The sequence below is a fragment of the Schistocerca americana genome, chromosome 10, assembly GCF_021461395.2.
Source record: "Schistocerca americana isolate TAMUIC-IGC-003095 chromosome 10, iqSchAmer2.1, whole genome shotgun sequence".
NCBI lineage: Eukaryota > Metazoa > Arthropoda > Insecta > Orthoptera > Acrididae > Schistocerca > Schistocerca americana.
In genome coordinates, this window is record NC_060128.1 from 49,125,695 (window position 1) to 49,143,424 (window position 17,730).

The following is a 17,730-nucleotide window of genomic DNA, read 5'->3' on the forward strand; positions in this document are numbered from 1 at the left end:
AACTGTCAAATGTGATGAACCCCACCACTGTGTGACATTGCACACAACGGGGAAGGTTCACAAATCGAGTGTACGGGTACTGCACGCTTTGAGCCAAAATCACAAAGATTAGTGGATGATCGTATGTGCATCTCTGCCTGGCTAGCGAATAACACCGACCATCCCTATCCGGTACCATTACTGGTGACAAGAAATGGTGTCTTTATGCTCACGTATGTTACATATCTGGTGGAACAGTGACTGTGCGGTGCGGTGCACTACGACTTGCTTCCTCCAGGTCTAACCATCATTGCTGACATTTATCATCAACAACTGAGACATCTTGCAGACACAGTCCAAGAAAAATGACCAAGAAGAATATGCGAACTGACTGTACTCCACGGTAACGCTCGCCCACATTTTGCTAGACTAACAGAAAGCAGTATACAGGATTCGGGTCGGGGAGTATTTCTGCACCCATCTTATTCACCTGATTTTGCACCCTCAGATTTTTACTTTTCTCCCTCTATCGAGCTTCTACAGTTGTGGAACAGAAAAGTTACCCCAGCGTTAGCGGACTGTTGTGAATAGTGAAGGAGCATATATTATTGACGATTCGAGTCTCTGTTACGAGTATCTGTTGTGTTCTTTAAACTTAAAGAAAAATGCTACGAACTTACGCACCGACCCAATACTTTTGTCAGTTTGCTAGCTGACTGCTGCCACACTGGGTTCTGACTTACTGCAGCATCAGAGCCGTCTGCGAGACAGCGAAATCTCTCTCCCGCTTCAGCTTCGAGGCACTCACTTCGAGTTCGAGCTGACGCACCCACCTACGACAGCTATAACTTCCACTGACCGAGCGGAGTACTGTGTGGTAATTTGTTTCTGGCAGCAGCAGAAATGTCGCAGCCTCATCGGGCCGGGCAAATGGTCGGAGAAGTGCACCTACGATATTTCCACGACTCAACTTACACACCTCCATTATGTCAGTGCACTGCCTCCTGTAGCATTGTGTGACAAAAATGCAATGTGGGCTTTTTGAAGGAAAGACAGACGCCAACTGCAACTGGGCATCAAAATAATCTGACGGTGAAAGTTCAAAATTTGTGCCGTCAGATACATCTGTTCACTCCGTATTCTGTATCATTTATTGCCTAGTTTGATATTTTGATGAGAAGGCTAAATTAGAAGAGTCAAATAGTAAGATAGGATCATTTCCCATTGCTCCCAACTTCTCCCAGCATGCAAATCGACACGACATTTGTCACAATACCCTCGTGGTGAACACGGGTACCAGCCGGCCATATACCTCTTACACCTGGCAGCCAATTTTAAACACCGTCGTCATTCCGTAGCGACTGCCCCATCCGGTCGTGCGATCGGCACTCCTCTCGCTGCAGGGCAGGTACGGCCGACTTTGGCAAACTCTGTATGTTCCCGGGCAGTCCTTGGGTCAAAGTTCTGACACGACACCCTCCTGCGTTGACGCATCTGGTAAACTTAAGTATACACATCATTACACATTATCTGTGGATTGAACTTTGATCCCTTGTAGACAATAGTTGCTTTCCGTTTCCACCACAGCAGTCTCTCTCGTGTTACGAGCAGCAGATGTATGACCCGTGATGTGTGACGTCGTTTTTCTTCGGAGAGCTTCCTTTGACAATTTTATAGACACTCATTTTATCTTTCTGCATATTCGCTGTCAGTATAAAAAGCCAGTTTAGTCAGTACCAGTTTCTTCAGACAATCGGTTCACAATCTTCAATCCTGCTAAACTTCCACTATCCATTCTTTTCTTCTAAATTAATGCACTCACCCTTATATTGTCTGGCGCGTACCGCTCCGCGAGTCGTCTGTGTTCGACACCCAGTTCCTCGAAGCGTGCCCGCAATGCGGAGACCTTCTCTGCCTTGGCCCGGACGGCCTCTCTGGCTGCCTGTAGTTCAGGTTGCCTGGACAGGTTCGATTCTAGAAACAAAGACACATTTGGGTTATATAGCTGCAGTTTCACGATACAATGTGCATAAGTAAAACACCTGTCAGACAACATTTGCACCTGACAAATTCCTATGGAGTTTCTAACATAACTGCTTACATTCCTAGAGGGAAGGGCAAAAATAGACTCCCAGACAGACTCATTTGTAGAAAAAATTGTAATTATTCGCAGTACCATTTGCATCAATACATTTGTAAAGATTCCCCCAAATAAATTTTCATAAAATTTATGAACTTCAATAACCAAAATTCTCTAAGAATCAGACTAAAATTCACAAAACAATTGGAGTATTCCTATCAAAGTTTTGGCTGAAATCACACACAGGTTAGCAAAGCACTAAATTAATTCAAGACACGACCACAAATAAAACTATACTGTCAGCAAACTGTAACAACTGAACTGTCTTCCACTGTACAAAAACAATACGCATCACAAGATACAGTTGCGAGCAAAAACAAGCAATTTGACTGTGCAAAAAGGTTAAAAAAGGGGTTTTGTTACTTGAAGCAAAATAATCTCACACATATTGACACAGAATGAGCCTACACATAATTATCAACAGTTTAAACAGAGAAATTTTACATCTTAGAAATAAAAGCCACGAGTTGTGTTCGAAACTAAATTCACGTTCAATCCTGTGACAAAGACAAAGTTCTTGTACATTCCTGCAAGATTCTGCTGGAAATATGCAAGAAAGCCAGTCGATGACAAAACCAGAACATTATGGACAAAAAGGGAGCCAAAAGCTATAAATTGGAGGATTACAACAAATTTGATATTTTTCACACAGGCACCAAAACCAGTTATGCAATAAAAAACATTGTAAACAACAAGTACAATGCAAAATGAAATTGCAGGCTAAGAGCCACAGCAATGTGAACAATATAACTTTGTAGGTAGGCGAAAACTGCAAAGTGCCATCTGTGACGGGTAGCCACGGCAGAGAATTATCGAGTATTTTAGAGGATGTTAATAATGACATTTGAGCAACTGGAATCGTAAAGCCGAGAGCGATAAAAAATGGTACCTTAAAAGACATCATCAGCCAACGTGAAACAATTTTAGAAGAAAATGATTATATTGTGCGTGTAACTGGCTCAAATGTCACCGCCAGCATCAAAGCATAAGCCCGTTTGACAAGTTCGAGGACTATCTTAGAACATAACAAATCAAAAAATTCCACTGTGGCCTCAATACCTCAGAGGCACAATTTAATAAATTGTTCATGTGTAAATAGATAAATACATAAAACAGGCAGCTCTATTCAATGTGTGATAAATGTGACATTTTAGATATGGGTAATCTTGACAAATCTCAGTGTAGTGGTTAATAAAAAAGAAAAAGAGAATAAAAGAAAAGGTTCAAAATGTGGGAAGAAATAGTGAATGAAAAGGGGGTTTTAAAATCGTTAATGACCGTGAAAAAGAGAAAGAATGAAATGCAAATCGGACTTCGTATTACAAAAAAGCTATCGGACTTCGTGATTCGGAAAAGCTATTGTTGGGGTGGTCCTTGTGGCGTTTGTGAGCAAAAGTTAAACCAATTTCCACTACAAAAATTATTGAAAAAGAACAGAGAATAACAAAATGTAACTGACAGTGGGAAATGGCATAGTTAAACAGTTCATCCTTTACCATGTGAACATGTCTTCTTTCGTGCAGCGTCCAGGTCTTCAAAAATCTCCTACTTCATTTCTGCGTGAAAAGTCTGCTCCAAAATCTTACAATCGTCCAGGAATCACTAATTTATACAAATTAAAATCATCTTGATACTGAATGCAATTTAATTTACTTTGCTACTTCCATCCTCCGAATTTCATAACAACTTCCACAATTAGTCTACACATTAAAATCAGATCAAGACTAGCTAATAAGTTTTTTACGTCTGAATTAAGCTTTGGCTCTCAAGAGACAATAGACGGATAGAAAACAAAAAGAAGAGTTACAATTTTAGTATTTTCTCTGCCGTTGAGCGCTCATACCGCTGTGACGGTATAATTTATATCTGAGGGAACGAGTGTAGCGCGGTGAAATTCAAAGTCCCGCTACATCAGCATACCAAACATAAAACACATTTAAATGATTAAGGTAACGGTTTTCTTAGCGAGGAGGTTAAAAGAATAATTGTGGATGGAGCGGAAATAAATAACTGAATACATTCCACTAATTACACAACCAGGAAGGATTCAGCTATTTTATATATAATGTTTTAACTCTTTAGTTATAGAATCATCATTGTAGGGTGGAAATACTACAAGTAAAACGCAGAATACAAACAGCTTATTCAAGCATAACAGAGGTACAACAATTATGCTCTTCCTAGTTAACACTCACGATATTATGAATAAACTAATTGAGTCTGAACACTGTCGTAAGATGACGGAATGTGATATATCATGTGTCAGAATACTGGCTTACAGAAAATCTAGTTGAGATTTTTGTTTCTAGTGAATCCATTCTTCAAGATATAATAATAATAATAATAATAATAATAATAATAATAATAATAACAGAAACTAGTGACACATACAACACAGAACAAAATTATAAATGAAGAACAAAAAGGCTGTTGCAAAGGAGCACAAGGATGTAAAGAGCAACTGATAATAGATGCAGAGGTGACATATCAAGCTAAAACTAAACAAAGGTCGCTACACTACGCATACATCGATTACCAAAAAGCTTTTGATAGTGTACCCCACTCATGGTTACTACAAACATTGGAAATATATAAAGTAGATCCTAAATTGATACAGTTCCTAAACATAGTAATGAAAAACTGGAAAACTACACTTAATATCCAAACAAATTCAAATAATATCACATCACAGCCAATACAGATTAAGCGTGGAATATACCAAGGAGATTCATTAAGTCCTTTCTGGTTCTGCCTTGCTCTGAACCCACTATCCAACATGCTAAATAATACAAATTATGGTTACAATATTACTGGAACATACCCACACAAAATCACACATTTGCTATACATGGATGATCTAAAACTACTGGCAGCAACAAATCAACAACTCAACCAATTACTAAAGATAACAGAAGGATTTAGCAATGATATAAATATGGCTTTTGGAACAGACAAATGTAAGAAAAATAGCATAGTCAAGGGAAAACACACTAAACAAGAAGATTACATATTGGATAACCACAGCGACTGCATAGAAGCGATGGAAAAAACAGATGCCTATAAATATCTAGGATACAGACAAAAAATAGGAATAGATGATAGAAATATTAAGGAAGAGCTAAAAGAAAAATATAGACAAAGACTAACAAAAATACTGAAAACAGAATTGACAGCAAGAAACAAGACAAAAGCTATAAATACCTATGCTATACCAATATTGACCTACTCATTTGGAGTAGTGAAATGGAGTAACACAGACCTAGAAGCACTCAATACACTTACACGATCACAATGCCACAAATATAGAATACATCACATACATTCAGCAACAGAAAGATTCACATTAAGCAGAAAGGAAGGAGGAAGGGGATTTATCGACATAAAAAACCTACATTATGGACAGGTAGACAATTTAAGAAAATTCTTTGTAGAACGAGCAGAAACTAGCAAAATACACAAAGCAATCACCCACATAAATACATTGGCTACACCACTACATCTACATCTACATCTACATCTACATTGATACTCCGCAAGCCACCCAACGGTGTGTGGCGGAGGGCACTTTACGTGCCACTGTCATTACCTCCCTTTCCTGTTCCAGTCGCGTATGGTTCGCGGGAAGAACGACTGTCTGAAAGCCTCCGTGCGCGCTCTAATCTCTCTAATTTTACATTCGTGATCTCCTCGGGAGGTATAAGTAGGGGGAAGCAATATATTCGATACCTCATCCAGAAACGCACCCTCTCGAAACCTGGCGAGCAAGCTACACCGCGATGCAGAGCGCCTCTCTTGCAGAGTCTGCCACTTGAGTTTATTAAACATCTCCGTAACGCTATCACGGTTACCAAATAACCCGGTGACAAAACGCGCCGCTCTTCTTTGGATCTTCTCTATCTCCTCCGTCAACCCGACCTGGTACGGATCCCACACTGATGAGCAATACTCAAGTATAGGTCGAACGAGTGTTTTGTAAGCCACCTCCTTTGTTGATGGACTACATTTTCTAAGCACTCTCCCAATGAATCTCAACCTGGTACCCGCCTTACCAACAATTAATTTTATATGATCATTCCACTTCAAATCGTTCCGTACGCACACTCCCAGATATTTTACAGAAGTAACTGCTACCAGTGTTTGTCCCGCTATCATATAATCATACAATAAAGGATCCTTCTTTCTATGTATTCGCAATACATTACATTTGCCTATGTTAAGGGTCAGTTGCCACTCCCTGCACCAAGTGCCTATCCGCTGCAGATCTTCCTGTATTTCGCTACAATTTTCTAATGCAGCAACTTCTCTGTATACTACAGCATCATCATCATCACAATTTCATAACCACCTCTACAACCCTTTAGATCACATAACATCAACAGATACAAAGAAAGTAAATTGGAAAAAGAAAACACTACATGGCAAGCACCCGTATCATCTAACACAGCCACACATCGATCAAGACGCATCCAACACATGGCTAAGAAGAGGCAATATATACAGTGAGACAGAAGGATTCATGATTGCAATACAGGATCAAACAATAAACACCAGATATTACAGCAAGCATATTATTAAAGATCCCAATACCACAACAGATAAATGCAGACTTCGCAAACAACAAATAGAAACAGTAGATCACATCACAAGCGGATGTACAATACTAGCAAATACAGAATACCCCAGGAAGACATGACAACGTCGCAAAAATAATACATCAACAGCTTGCCTTACAACATAAACTTTTAAAACAACACGTTCCTACATACAAGTATACACCACAAAATGTACTGGAGAATGATGAATACAAATTATACTGGAACAGAACCATTATAACAGATAAAACAACGCCACATAACAAACCTGACATCATACTCACCAATAAAAAGAAGAAATTAACACAACTAATCGAAATATCCATACCCAATACAGCAAATATACAGAAGAAAACAGGAGAAAAAATTGAAAAATACATCCAACTGGCTGAGGAAGTCGAGGACATGTGGCATCAGGATAAAGTTGACATTATACCAATTATACTTTCAACTACAGGAGTCATACCACGCAATATCCACCAGTACATCAATGCAATACAGCTACATCCAAACTTATATATACAACTTCAGAAATCCGTAATTATTGATACATGTTCAATTACCCGAAAGTTCCTAAACGCAATGTAGCATATACCGTACAGTTAAAAGGAAGTGACGCTTGATCAAGGTCCGCGTCACTTTCATTCCGAACCAGACCTAAGGTCTGAGAAAGGAAAGATAATAATAATCAGTGTGAGAATATAGACAAAGACTAACAAAAATACTGAAAACAGGATTGATAGCAAGGAACATGACAAAAGCTATAAATACTTATGCTATACCAATATTGACCTACTCATTTGGAGTAGTGAAATGGAGTAACACAGACCTAGAAGCACTCAATACACTCACATGATCACAATGCCACAAATATAGAATACATCACATACATTCAGCAACAGAAAGATTCACATTAAGCAGAAAGGAAGGAGGAAGGGGATTTATCGACATAAAAAACCTACATTATGGACAGGTAGACAATTTAAGAAAATTCTTTGTAGAACGAGCAGAAACTAGCAAAATACACAAAGCAATCACTCATATAAATACATCGGCTACACCACTGCAATTTCATAACCACTTCTACAACTCTTTCGATCACATAACATCAACAGATACGAAGAAAGTAAATTGGAAAAAGAAAACACTACATGGCAAGCACCCATCATCTAACACAGCCACACATCGATCAAGACGCATCCAACACATGGCTAAGAAAAGGCAATATATACAGTGAGACGGAATGATTCATGATTGAAATACAGGATCAAACAATAAACACCAGATATTACAGCAAGCATATTATTAAAGATCCCAATACTACAACAGATAAAGGCAGACTTTGCAAACAACAAATGGAAACAGTAGATCACATCACAAGTGGATGTACAATACTAGCAAATACAGAATACCCCAGAAGACATGACAATGTAGCAAAAATAATACATCAACAGCTTGCCATACAACATAAACTAATAAAACAACACGTTCCCACATACAAGTATGCACCACAAAATGTACTGGAGAATGATGAATACAAATTATACTGGAACAGAACCATTATAACAGGTAAAACACCACCACATAACAAACCTGACATCATACTCACCAATAAAAAGAAGAAATTAACACAACTAATCGAAATATCCATACCCAATACAACAAATATACAGAAGAAAACAGGAGAAAAAATTGAAAAATACACCCAACCGGTTGAGGAAGTCAAGGACATGTGGCATCAGGATAAAGTTCACATTATACCGATTATACTATCAACTACAGGAATCATACCACACAATATCCACCAGTACATCAACGCAATACAGCTACATCCAAACGTATATATACAACTACAGAAATCTGTAATTATTGACACTTGTTCAATTACCCGGAAGTTCCTAAATGCAATGTAACATATACTGTACAGTTAAAAGGAAGTCACGCTTGATCAAGGTCCGCGTCACTTTCCATTTTTAACCAGACATAACGTCTGAGAAAGGAAAGAAATAATAATAATAATTCTAGAAATCACACGAATGACTATTAATTTTGAAATTCTCCAACAACGCACTAGAAGAAAGTCAGGTACACCACATAACAACATCCATGAAAAATGCCAGAGAAATTACGAATGTACGAACAAGGAAAGGATTTTTCAAATCCGATCACCATCCACTCCAAATCAAAATGGAGTTATACCCAACACACAAGCTAAGAGAATCGACAGAACTTTCAAACCAAACCTAGACTACCTACAATTAAACAAGAAAGAAATAACATGAAAAAGAAGAAAATCTGCAGTAATGACTGGACAAAGCTGTCAGAAAACACTAAAAAATTAATAAAATTGGAGCAACCACAAAGAAAGAAGAGCCACGGATGGTGTAACATGACATACACAGAACCATGGAATACAAGCCTACAAAAATTCAAAAATCTCACCCAAAAACTGGAAAGATTTCAACAGGGTACATTACACTTCTTTGAAAATAATCCGCAGAGATAAAAGAGCTTATGAAAACAAGAGGCTGAAGCAGATAGAAGAGGACTTGAATAAAAACAACACACAAAATTTTTACAGAACACTCAGAGAAAATACAAAAGGGGGGAACCAAAGACAGAGCTTACGCATCAAAAGACAGAACGCAGCAGACAAACCAAAAAACGAACTGAGAAATATTAATGCGACACTTTGACACACTACTCGTGCTGGGTTAAAGCGACACAGAGACCACAGTTTGAAATGCCGAAACGTAACCTGGATTCCGATAAAATCATGAAAATAATAAAATCATTGAAAAATAACACTGCACCTGGAGAAGATGGACTGGATTTGGAAATCTGGAAATTAGGCCACAACAATATTACACCCAAAATAAACAGATATCATTGAAAACTTCTGGGAAACAGGAAAGGTTCCAGCAGAGTGGAAGAGAGCCCTAATACACTCCATCCACAAGGAATCAGAAGGAGAGTACAGAAAGGTATGACCATGCAGTGAACTGATCTGGTGCCTGACAACAATATTAACAACTAGAAACTCCAGGAACACCACAATAATGTTTGTTGACTTCAAGAAGACCTACACCACACACAAAGAAACACTCTTGAACACACCAAAAGAAATCTAGGTAGACAAGAATCCCAGAAAGCTAATCCAGACAACATTAACCAATACAACATCCACAGTGAAATTCGTGGCAGAGATCTCAGAACTGTTCGAAATTGACACCGAAGTAAGACAGGGAGGTGGACCCATTCTCTTTAACTCAGTTTTGGTGAAAATAATCAGGATATACGACAAAGGAGACACAAGGACAGAACATAAAATGCCCGGCTTTTCTGACGATATAGCCATCACGATGACAGAAAAGAAGCTCTAGAGACACTATACAAAATCCCACAGAGGAGCACAAATCTCCAACGAAAAAAAGCAGTACACGGACACAAATCCACAGACGGACACTCACTGGTAACTGAGTACATACAGGTAAAACAAGTAGACAGTTTCAAATATCTGGAAGAGATTATACAGAAAACAGGAGGGGGGGGGGAGGGGGGGAGGGGGGGAAGGATTGTGAAACTACAGAAACCAGCATGGTACCACTAAAACAAAAGTATCTTTACCAATCACAAATTAAGACACCATATTACCGCAGTTTTACCAGAGGCCTTGCACGCCTCAGAAACAATAATAATCGAGGGAAGAATGAAAATCGAGGAGTTGGAAGAACAAGAGAATGAACTGGCTCATAGAGCCAGTTGAGAAAAGAACTGTGTACAGACAGACATAGATTATTACAATCAACATCAGGAAAAGAAAGGTACTTCTGTTCAGACACATACATATGACGAACAAAAACAGACTGACCGAGAAGATTTTTAACGTAGTGATGATTGATATAGTGAAAACTGGCTGGAAGAACTCAAGAAACCAAACATTTCCACACAAGATGTGACAGACAGGAAGAAATACAGAGAAAAAGTCAGAAAATAGAAATTTCAGGAAATAGCCAAATAGAAGAAAACAGGATAGAAGTGGACAGAAGAGTTGAAGAAGAAACAAAGTCAAGAGGTCAAAAAGTCAAGAGGCTTTTGTGGAAGGGGGGGGGGGGGGGGGGCAGAAAAAGGAAAGAGACAGCAAAAATGCTGTTGTGTTTTAGTGCTCTTCTTAAGGGGGAATTAATGTCATTATTGATGATAATAGTAGTAGTAACAACAATAATAAATTTATGCAACATTAAATGACAAAGTCAAATTTTCTAAATTCATCAGTTCACGATAAGTGGATTTTTCTACAATATTATATTTTACAGCACACTGTTGTTTGACAGGACAAGTTTACACAGTAAATGATTATGTGAGAGCCTCGATTTGATGATGGAAACATTTCAGCTTACAAACTAAGACATATTCCAGTTTATTTATTTTAGAAGTGAATGAAACAAAATTGAATGATAACTGATTATCTCAAATAAAACTAATACATGTGTTCGAAGTGTATACAAAGGAGGCCTTTTGGCAGAAAGCTTACTTGTTTAGAAGCCTTCTTTTTGTACCTGTATGCGACTGAATATCTCCGCTACACGGTGGGTGGCAATCTATCCCTCATAATATTGCCAGTGTGCAAATTTTCACTATTCTGAGCTAAGCTGCGAATAGCGAGGGTAGACAATAAATATTTGATTTAGGCTGGCTTTAAATTTTGCAGTGGAGAGATGTGACAGAACCTGGCAGTGCACTGGCAAGCCCAGTACTGCTTACAGTGGTTTCTTTGACACAGTGCAGTACTGTGGCTTACGAGTGAAACTTTTTGTTCTTATATTGTTTTTGTGCTGGTCAGAGTTCATATTTTGCTTAAGTGTTTGGGCAGCACGACTGATTTAAAAATATACATACTTATTATGGTTGCTTTAGAGAACACATTGTGACACTACCCTCTCAGTTTTGTTGCATAAATTACAGCAACAGACTTTCTCTGCAACTTTAAAAGCTTGTAAAGTTTTGCTCGTGTTGTGGCACCCCATATTTCTGTTCCACAGTCTATACCGGACAAGAGCAAAGCACGATATGCAGTCCGTATTACACAGCTATCATTGCATTACTTGTTAAGTGTAGTTTTTGCAAATATACAGAGTGGTCAGAAACAGTCTGAGGGAGCTCATAAGGGTGTTGCAGAGGTGGTAGTGCTCAGAAATAATTGTTAAGAAAAATATTCGACACACTGCACAGTTTCTGAGTTATCTGGCACCTAAGTCGGCCAGTCGCGTCGACACGTGCGCACAGTCGAGCAGCCTCCCGGGTACAGTGCCGCCAGACTTTTTCTCTGTTCTTTTCCTCAGACTGAACAAAATTTTGTTTCTCCTCATCTACCTTAAATTTATCACTTCCAAAAAAAACAACAAAGAGAGAGTCACATATTAACTGGTAATGAGCATTTCAAGATGTGGTAAGCCACAGACCCACATATCATGTCTGTGCATTACAGCATTTCAGTGGACACAAGTGCTCAAATCTGGATGCACAATGTATTTTCTTTCCCCTCGATAATTATTTCTCACCAGAAACTCCCCTACAACACCCTTCAAGCTTTTCAGGCAGTTTCTGACCACCTTGTTATTTGTAGCTAGTTTGCTTGCCAGAGGGCGAACATGCAAATCCCACTGAAGTGTAACTTTTTAGTGGCAATGTCAGTTCCAATGCACAACTGAATTTTAAAATATGTTTTCACTTCCGGGAGTTAAAACCCATTACTAATGTATTCTTGCTGCTGACAATGAGGTGACTTTCACTGAAGTACTGAAATATTTTATTTATAATACAGCTGCACAATATTTTTAATTGCTTTATGCTTGCACAAAATAGATGTGTCATTAGCATAAAGATTTCCTTTGAATATAAGGAGCAGTATTTTCTGTCATTTGAATAGATCAAGAAAAGAAGTGTGGTACCACTTGCTGTTTTCAATAGTACAAATTGATTTCAATCAGATAAGATTTTATCAGGTCACAAAAACAATTCCGATGTGTATGTTCCACAGTTTCTCTACGAGTGGGTCATCATACTGACACAGTCTTGACACTTTTTCAGAGATAAAGTGAAAACCACTAAAGACTGTGCAGTATACAAAAATTTAGTGACTGACAGTTGTTTTCAAATACTTTCATGTATGGACTGTGTGGAAAGAGTGGAACTGAGTGGCAGTATTGAAGACTGTACAAAGACGAAGAGACAGGAAAGTATTTCACTGCAGAAAAATAACCGACATAACGTCAATGTGAACAGCATTTATTTACTGACTATTAGATATAGTCATCTCTTGACAACAAAAAGAACAAAGTAGAAAATTTTAATGGAGATGCCACAGATACCAGTAGTGATTATAGTCAAAATAAGAGTAATCTTCCCACTACGAGTATGTGTAAAACTGACATTTCTGCCGATGGCTGAGGACGAGGAGTAGCCTCCGAATTCCGAAGTATATGTAGACGTGGGATCGACAGTATGGTAAAATCCGTCACATATTTTGAGGCAGTAACAGCAGTCAGCCACAAAAAAATTTCAGAACTCAACAGTATAGATTTTTCTGTCTTTCTGGGAGGGGGGAGTGGAAGGGGTGGGGTGGGGGGTGGGGGGGTGGGGGGTGGGGGGGGGGGGGCCAACATAGAAAAAACTGTGCAAAAGATTTTGTGCTTCCCCTCAAATGGAGACTCCACAAATTCAGAAATATGAATGGGATTGCATTTTCTGTACTACATCCTCACGACCTGCAGAACTGGTCCTGAGCGGGCAAGGAAGTACAAAAGACCAATAAGGCCGATGTGTGTGAGGAATTTCAAAATGTAACGTACATCCATGTAAGCACACTAGGGAAATGATTTCATACATAGTGTGCTCTACACACACTGGGGAGGGCATTTTTTAATCATAAGACTTCAGATATAGTTTGTACAAGATCAAACATGAAGCGATGTATCAGGCGAGTTGTAACCTTGAAGGCCAAAAGTTGTGTGTTTTCAGAACTGAATGTGGAATGTGATGGAACAGCGATTCCTACCCAAACCAATAGCAATGATGAAAATGCTTTTTTAGGGGACAGAAACCTTACAGCAGTTCCAATTTAGAAAATTACAATGTGTATAATTCGGATCTGCCACACGCGGACAAGTGCTCGATTCAGAATGAAAACTGTGATCAAATCACGCTGCTGCAAGTCTATATCTGTTGTATAACAAATAAATTGTTAGTACCGGAGCATTTTTGTAGCATTAAAGATGCAGACTTGACACGTGTATCAAAACACGAGCAAACAGAAAATCGAGTAGATAGTTTCATTTCTCGAGGATATGTTGTAGCCGAAATAATGTGTAGGAAATGTAGAAAAAAAGATGGTGCCGAAATTTATGTCAAGTACAGTCCAAAATTTTCAACATCAGACATGACACCATACTGTTCAGAAATAGATGCTGTGTTCAGTTGTATAAACTGACTGAAGGAAATATACATTGGTGTCCAAAACTAAAGCAACATAACAGAAATTTTGCAAGGTTTTGTTTATTTTGTCACAAAGCATAAACAGGTGGCAGTAACGTAGAAACAATGTAAAGAATACAGAATGTCGACACAGCAACAAGCATAAAGGTAGACAAAAATGATCTTCATTTTTTCCCATCGTAACGGATTTGCACACACATTGTTACAATTGGTTAAAGTACTCAGTATGGCGTGTGACCACCTCTGGCACCAAACAGGTCTGACAACGACGAAGTACACTGTGAATGATATCATCAAGTTAAAGCACAGAAGTATGCAGAACAGATGAGTCAATCCTTTAATGTTACCAAAACAGCGTGGAATATAGTAAAGAAGGAAAGTGGGGGAATGACAAGGCATTGTGTAACAACATAATAATAAGGGGCAATGAAAAATTGGTTAGTGAGCCAAAAGAAGTATGCGAGAGATTCATAGATCAATTTAGTAAGATGAGTAAGGAGGATGTGATCGACCCATCGCAGGTGCTAAATCCCAGTAATGTTAGTAATTCGTTCCTCCTGAGGTGTGTTACAGAACAGGAAATCCTGAGAACCATTTCCAACTTAAAAGCAAGTACATCCAGTGGTTGGGATGACATTACATCCAGTGGCTGGGATGACATCTCAGCCAAATTTCTGAAAGAATGCAGTAATGAGTTAATAAAGCCACTGCAACACTTACTAAACAGCTCTTTCAGACAGGGGTCATTTCCTGACTTGTTAAAAGTCACTGAAATAAGACCAGTGCATAAAAAGGGAAAAACTACTGACGTACAAAATTATAGGCCTACTTCATTGACATCAGAACTTAGTAAGTTGTTGGAAAGGCTATTTCTTGATCTAATGGAATCATTTATCTCTAAGTACAATATATTAAAAAGTTCTCAACACAGTTTCAGGAAGGGCAAGTCTACAATAACAGCCGTAGCCACATTTATTCAAGCAGTATTGAATAAACTTGATGATGGAAACAAAGTTACTGGCACCTTTCTAGACCTATCTAAGGCTTTTGATACTGTAAATCACTCCATTCTTCTACATAAGTTAGAAACTTATGGGATCAGAGGAGTGGCATTAGATTTGTTAAGATCGTACCTTGCTGACAGGGGACAATGTGTTAAGTTGTATCATACAACCGGGGGACTTATACAAACAGTAAAATCATCTTATAAAATTCTTAATTGTGGAGTCCCTCAGGGAAGTATTATTGGGCCTTTTCTGTTCATTGTGTACATCAATGATATGTTGTTGTTGTAGTCTTCAGTCCTGAGACTGGTTTGATGCAGCTCTCCATGCTACCCTATCCTGTGCAAGCTTCTTCATCTCCCAGTACCTACTGCAACCTACATCCTTCTGAATCTGCTTGGTGTATTCATCTCTTGGTCTCCCTCTACGATTTTTACCCTCCACGCTGCCCTCCAGTACTAAATCAGTGATCCCTTGATGCCTCAGAACATGTCCTACCAACCGATCCCTTCTTCTAGTCAAGTTGTGCTACAAACTTCTCTTCTCCCCAATCCTATTCAACACCTCCTCATCTAATCTTCAGAATTCTTCTGTAGCACCACATTTCGAAAGCTTCTATTCTCTTCTTGTCTAAACTATTTATCATCCATGTTTCACTTCCATACATGGCTACACTCCATACAAATACTTTCAGAAACAAGTTCCTGACACTTAAATCTATACTCGATGTTAACAAATTTCTCTTCTTCAGAAACGCTTTCCTTCCCATTGCCAGTCTACATTTTATATCCTCTCTACTTCGACCAACATCAGTTATTTTGCTCCCCAAATAGCAAAATTCCTTTACTACTTTAAGTGTCTCATTTCCTAATCTAATACCCTCAGCATCACCCGACTTAATTCGACTACATTCCATTATCCTCGTTTTGCTTTTGTTGATGTTCATCTTATATCCTCCTTTCAAGACACTATCCATTCCGTTCAACTGCTCTTCCAAGTCCTTTGCTGTCTCTGACACAATTACAATGTCATCAGCGAATCTCAAAGTTTTTATTTCTTCTCCATGGATTTTAATACCTACTCCAAATTTTTCTTTTGTTTCCTTCACTGCTTGCTCAATATAAAGATTGAATAACATCGGGGAGAGGCTACAGCCCTGTCTCACTCCTTTCCCAACCACTGCTTCCCTTTCATACCCCTCGACTCTTATAACTGCCATCTGGTTTCTGTACAAATTGTAAATAGCCTTTCGCTCCCTGTATTTTACCCCTGCCACCTTCAGAATTTGAAAGAGAGTATTCCAGTCAACATTGTCAAAAGCTTTCTCTAAGTCTACAAATGCTAGAAACGTAGGTTTGCCTTTTCTTAATCTAGCTTCTAAGATAAGTCGTAGGGTCAGTATTGCCTCACGTGTTCCAATATTTCTACGGAATCCAAACTGATCTTCCCCGAGGTCGGCTTCTACTAGGTTTTCCATTCGTCTGTAAAGAATTCGCGTTAGTATTTTGCAGCCGTGACTTATTAAACTGATAGTTCGGTAATTTTCACATCTGTCAACACCTGCTTTCTTTGGGATTGGAATTATTATATTCTTCTTGAAGTCTGAGGGTATTTCGCCTGTCTCATACATCTTGCTTACCAGATGGTAGAGTTTTGTCAGGACTGGCTCTCCCAAGGCCGTCAGTAGTTCTAATGGAATGTTGTCTACTCCCGGGGCCTTGTTTCGACTCAGGTCTTTCAGTGCTCTGTCTAACTCTTCACGCAGTATGATATCTCCCATTTCATCTTCATCTACATCCTCTTCCATTTCCATAATATTGCCCTGAAGTACATCGCCCTTGTATAGACCCTCTATATACTCCTTCCACCTTTCTGCTTTCCCTTCTTTGCTTAGAACTGGGTTTCCATCTGAGCTCTTAATATTCATACAAGTGGTTCTCTTTTCTCCAAAGGTCTCTTAAATTTTCCTGTAGGCAGTATCTATCTTACCCCTAGTGAGATAAGCCTCTACATCCTTACATTTATCCTCTAGCCGTCCCTGCTTAGCCATTTTGCACTTCCTGTCGATCTCATTTTTGAGACGTTTGTATTCCTTTTTGCCTGCTTCATTTACTGCATTTTAATATTTTCTCCTTTCATCAATTAAATTCAATATTTCTTCTGTTACCCAAGGATTTCTACTAGCCCTCATCTTTTTACCTACTTGATCCTCTGCTGCCTTCACTACTTCATCCCTCAAAACTACCCACATTCTTCTTCTACTGTATTTCTTTCCCCCATTCCTGCCATTTGTTCCCCTACGCCTTATATCAATGATATAATAATTCCAAAAAATACAGACCTTGTGAATTATGCTGACAACACCTCCTTCATAAGCTGTGGCTCTACAAAACAGCTAGCAGTGCAAAATAATATGAAGAACACTAGCCTCATCACAGAACATATGACTAAAAATAAATTGGCAGTAAATAAGGAAAATACAATTCTAATGGAGTTTATGCTAAATTACAAATCAAGACAA

The 17,730-nt window shown here is 38.7% G+C and overlaps 1 protein-coding gene across 1 annotated transcript in view; it reads right to left on the reverse strand.

Moving 5' to 3' along the window:
- LOC124552719 (vacuolar protein sorting-associated protein 37A) overlaps positions 1-17,730 on the reverse strand; it is a 69,954-nt gene that overhangs the window by 8,318 nt on the left and 43,906 nt on the right. Inside the window, exon 5 of the mRNA XM_047127061.1 lies at positions 1,802-1,953. Within this exon, the coding sequence (XP_046983017.1) occupies positions 1,802-1,953 (152 nt within the window). The remainder of the gene's footprint in view (positions 1-1,801; positions 1,954-17,730) is intronic.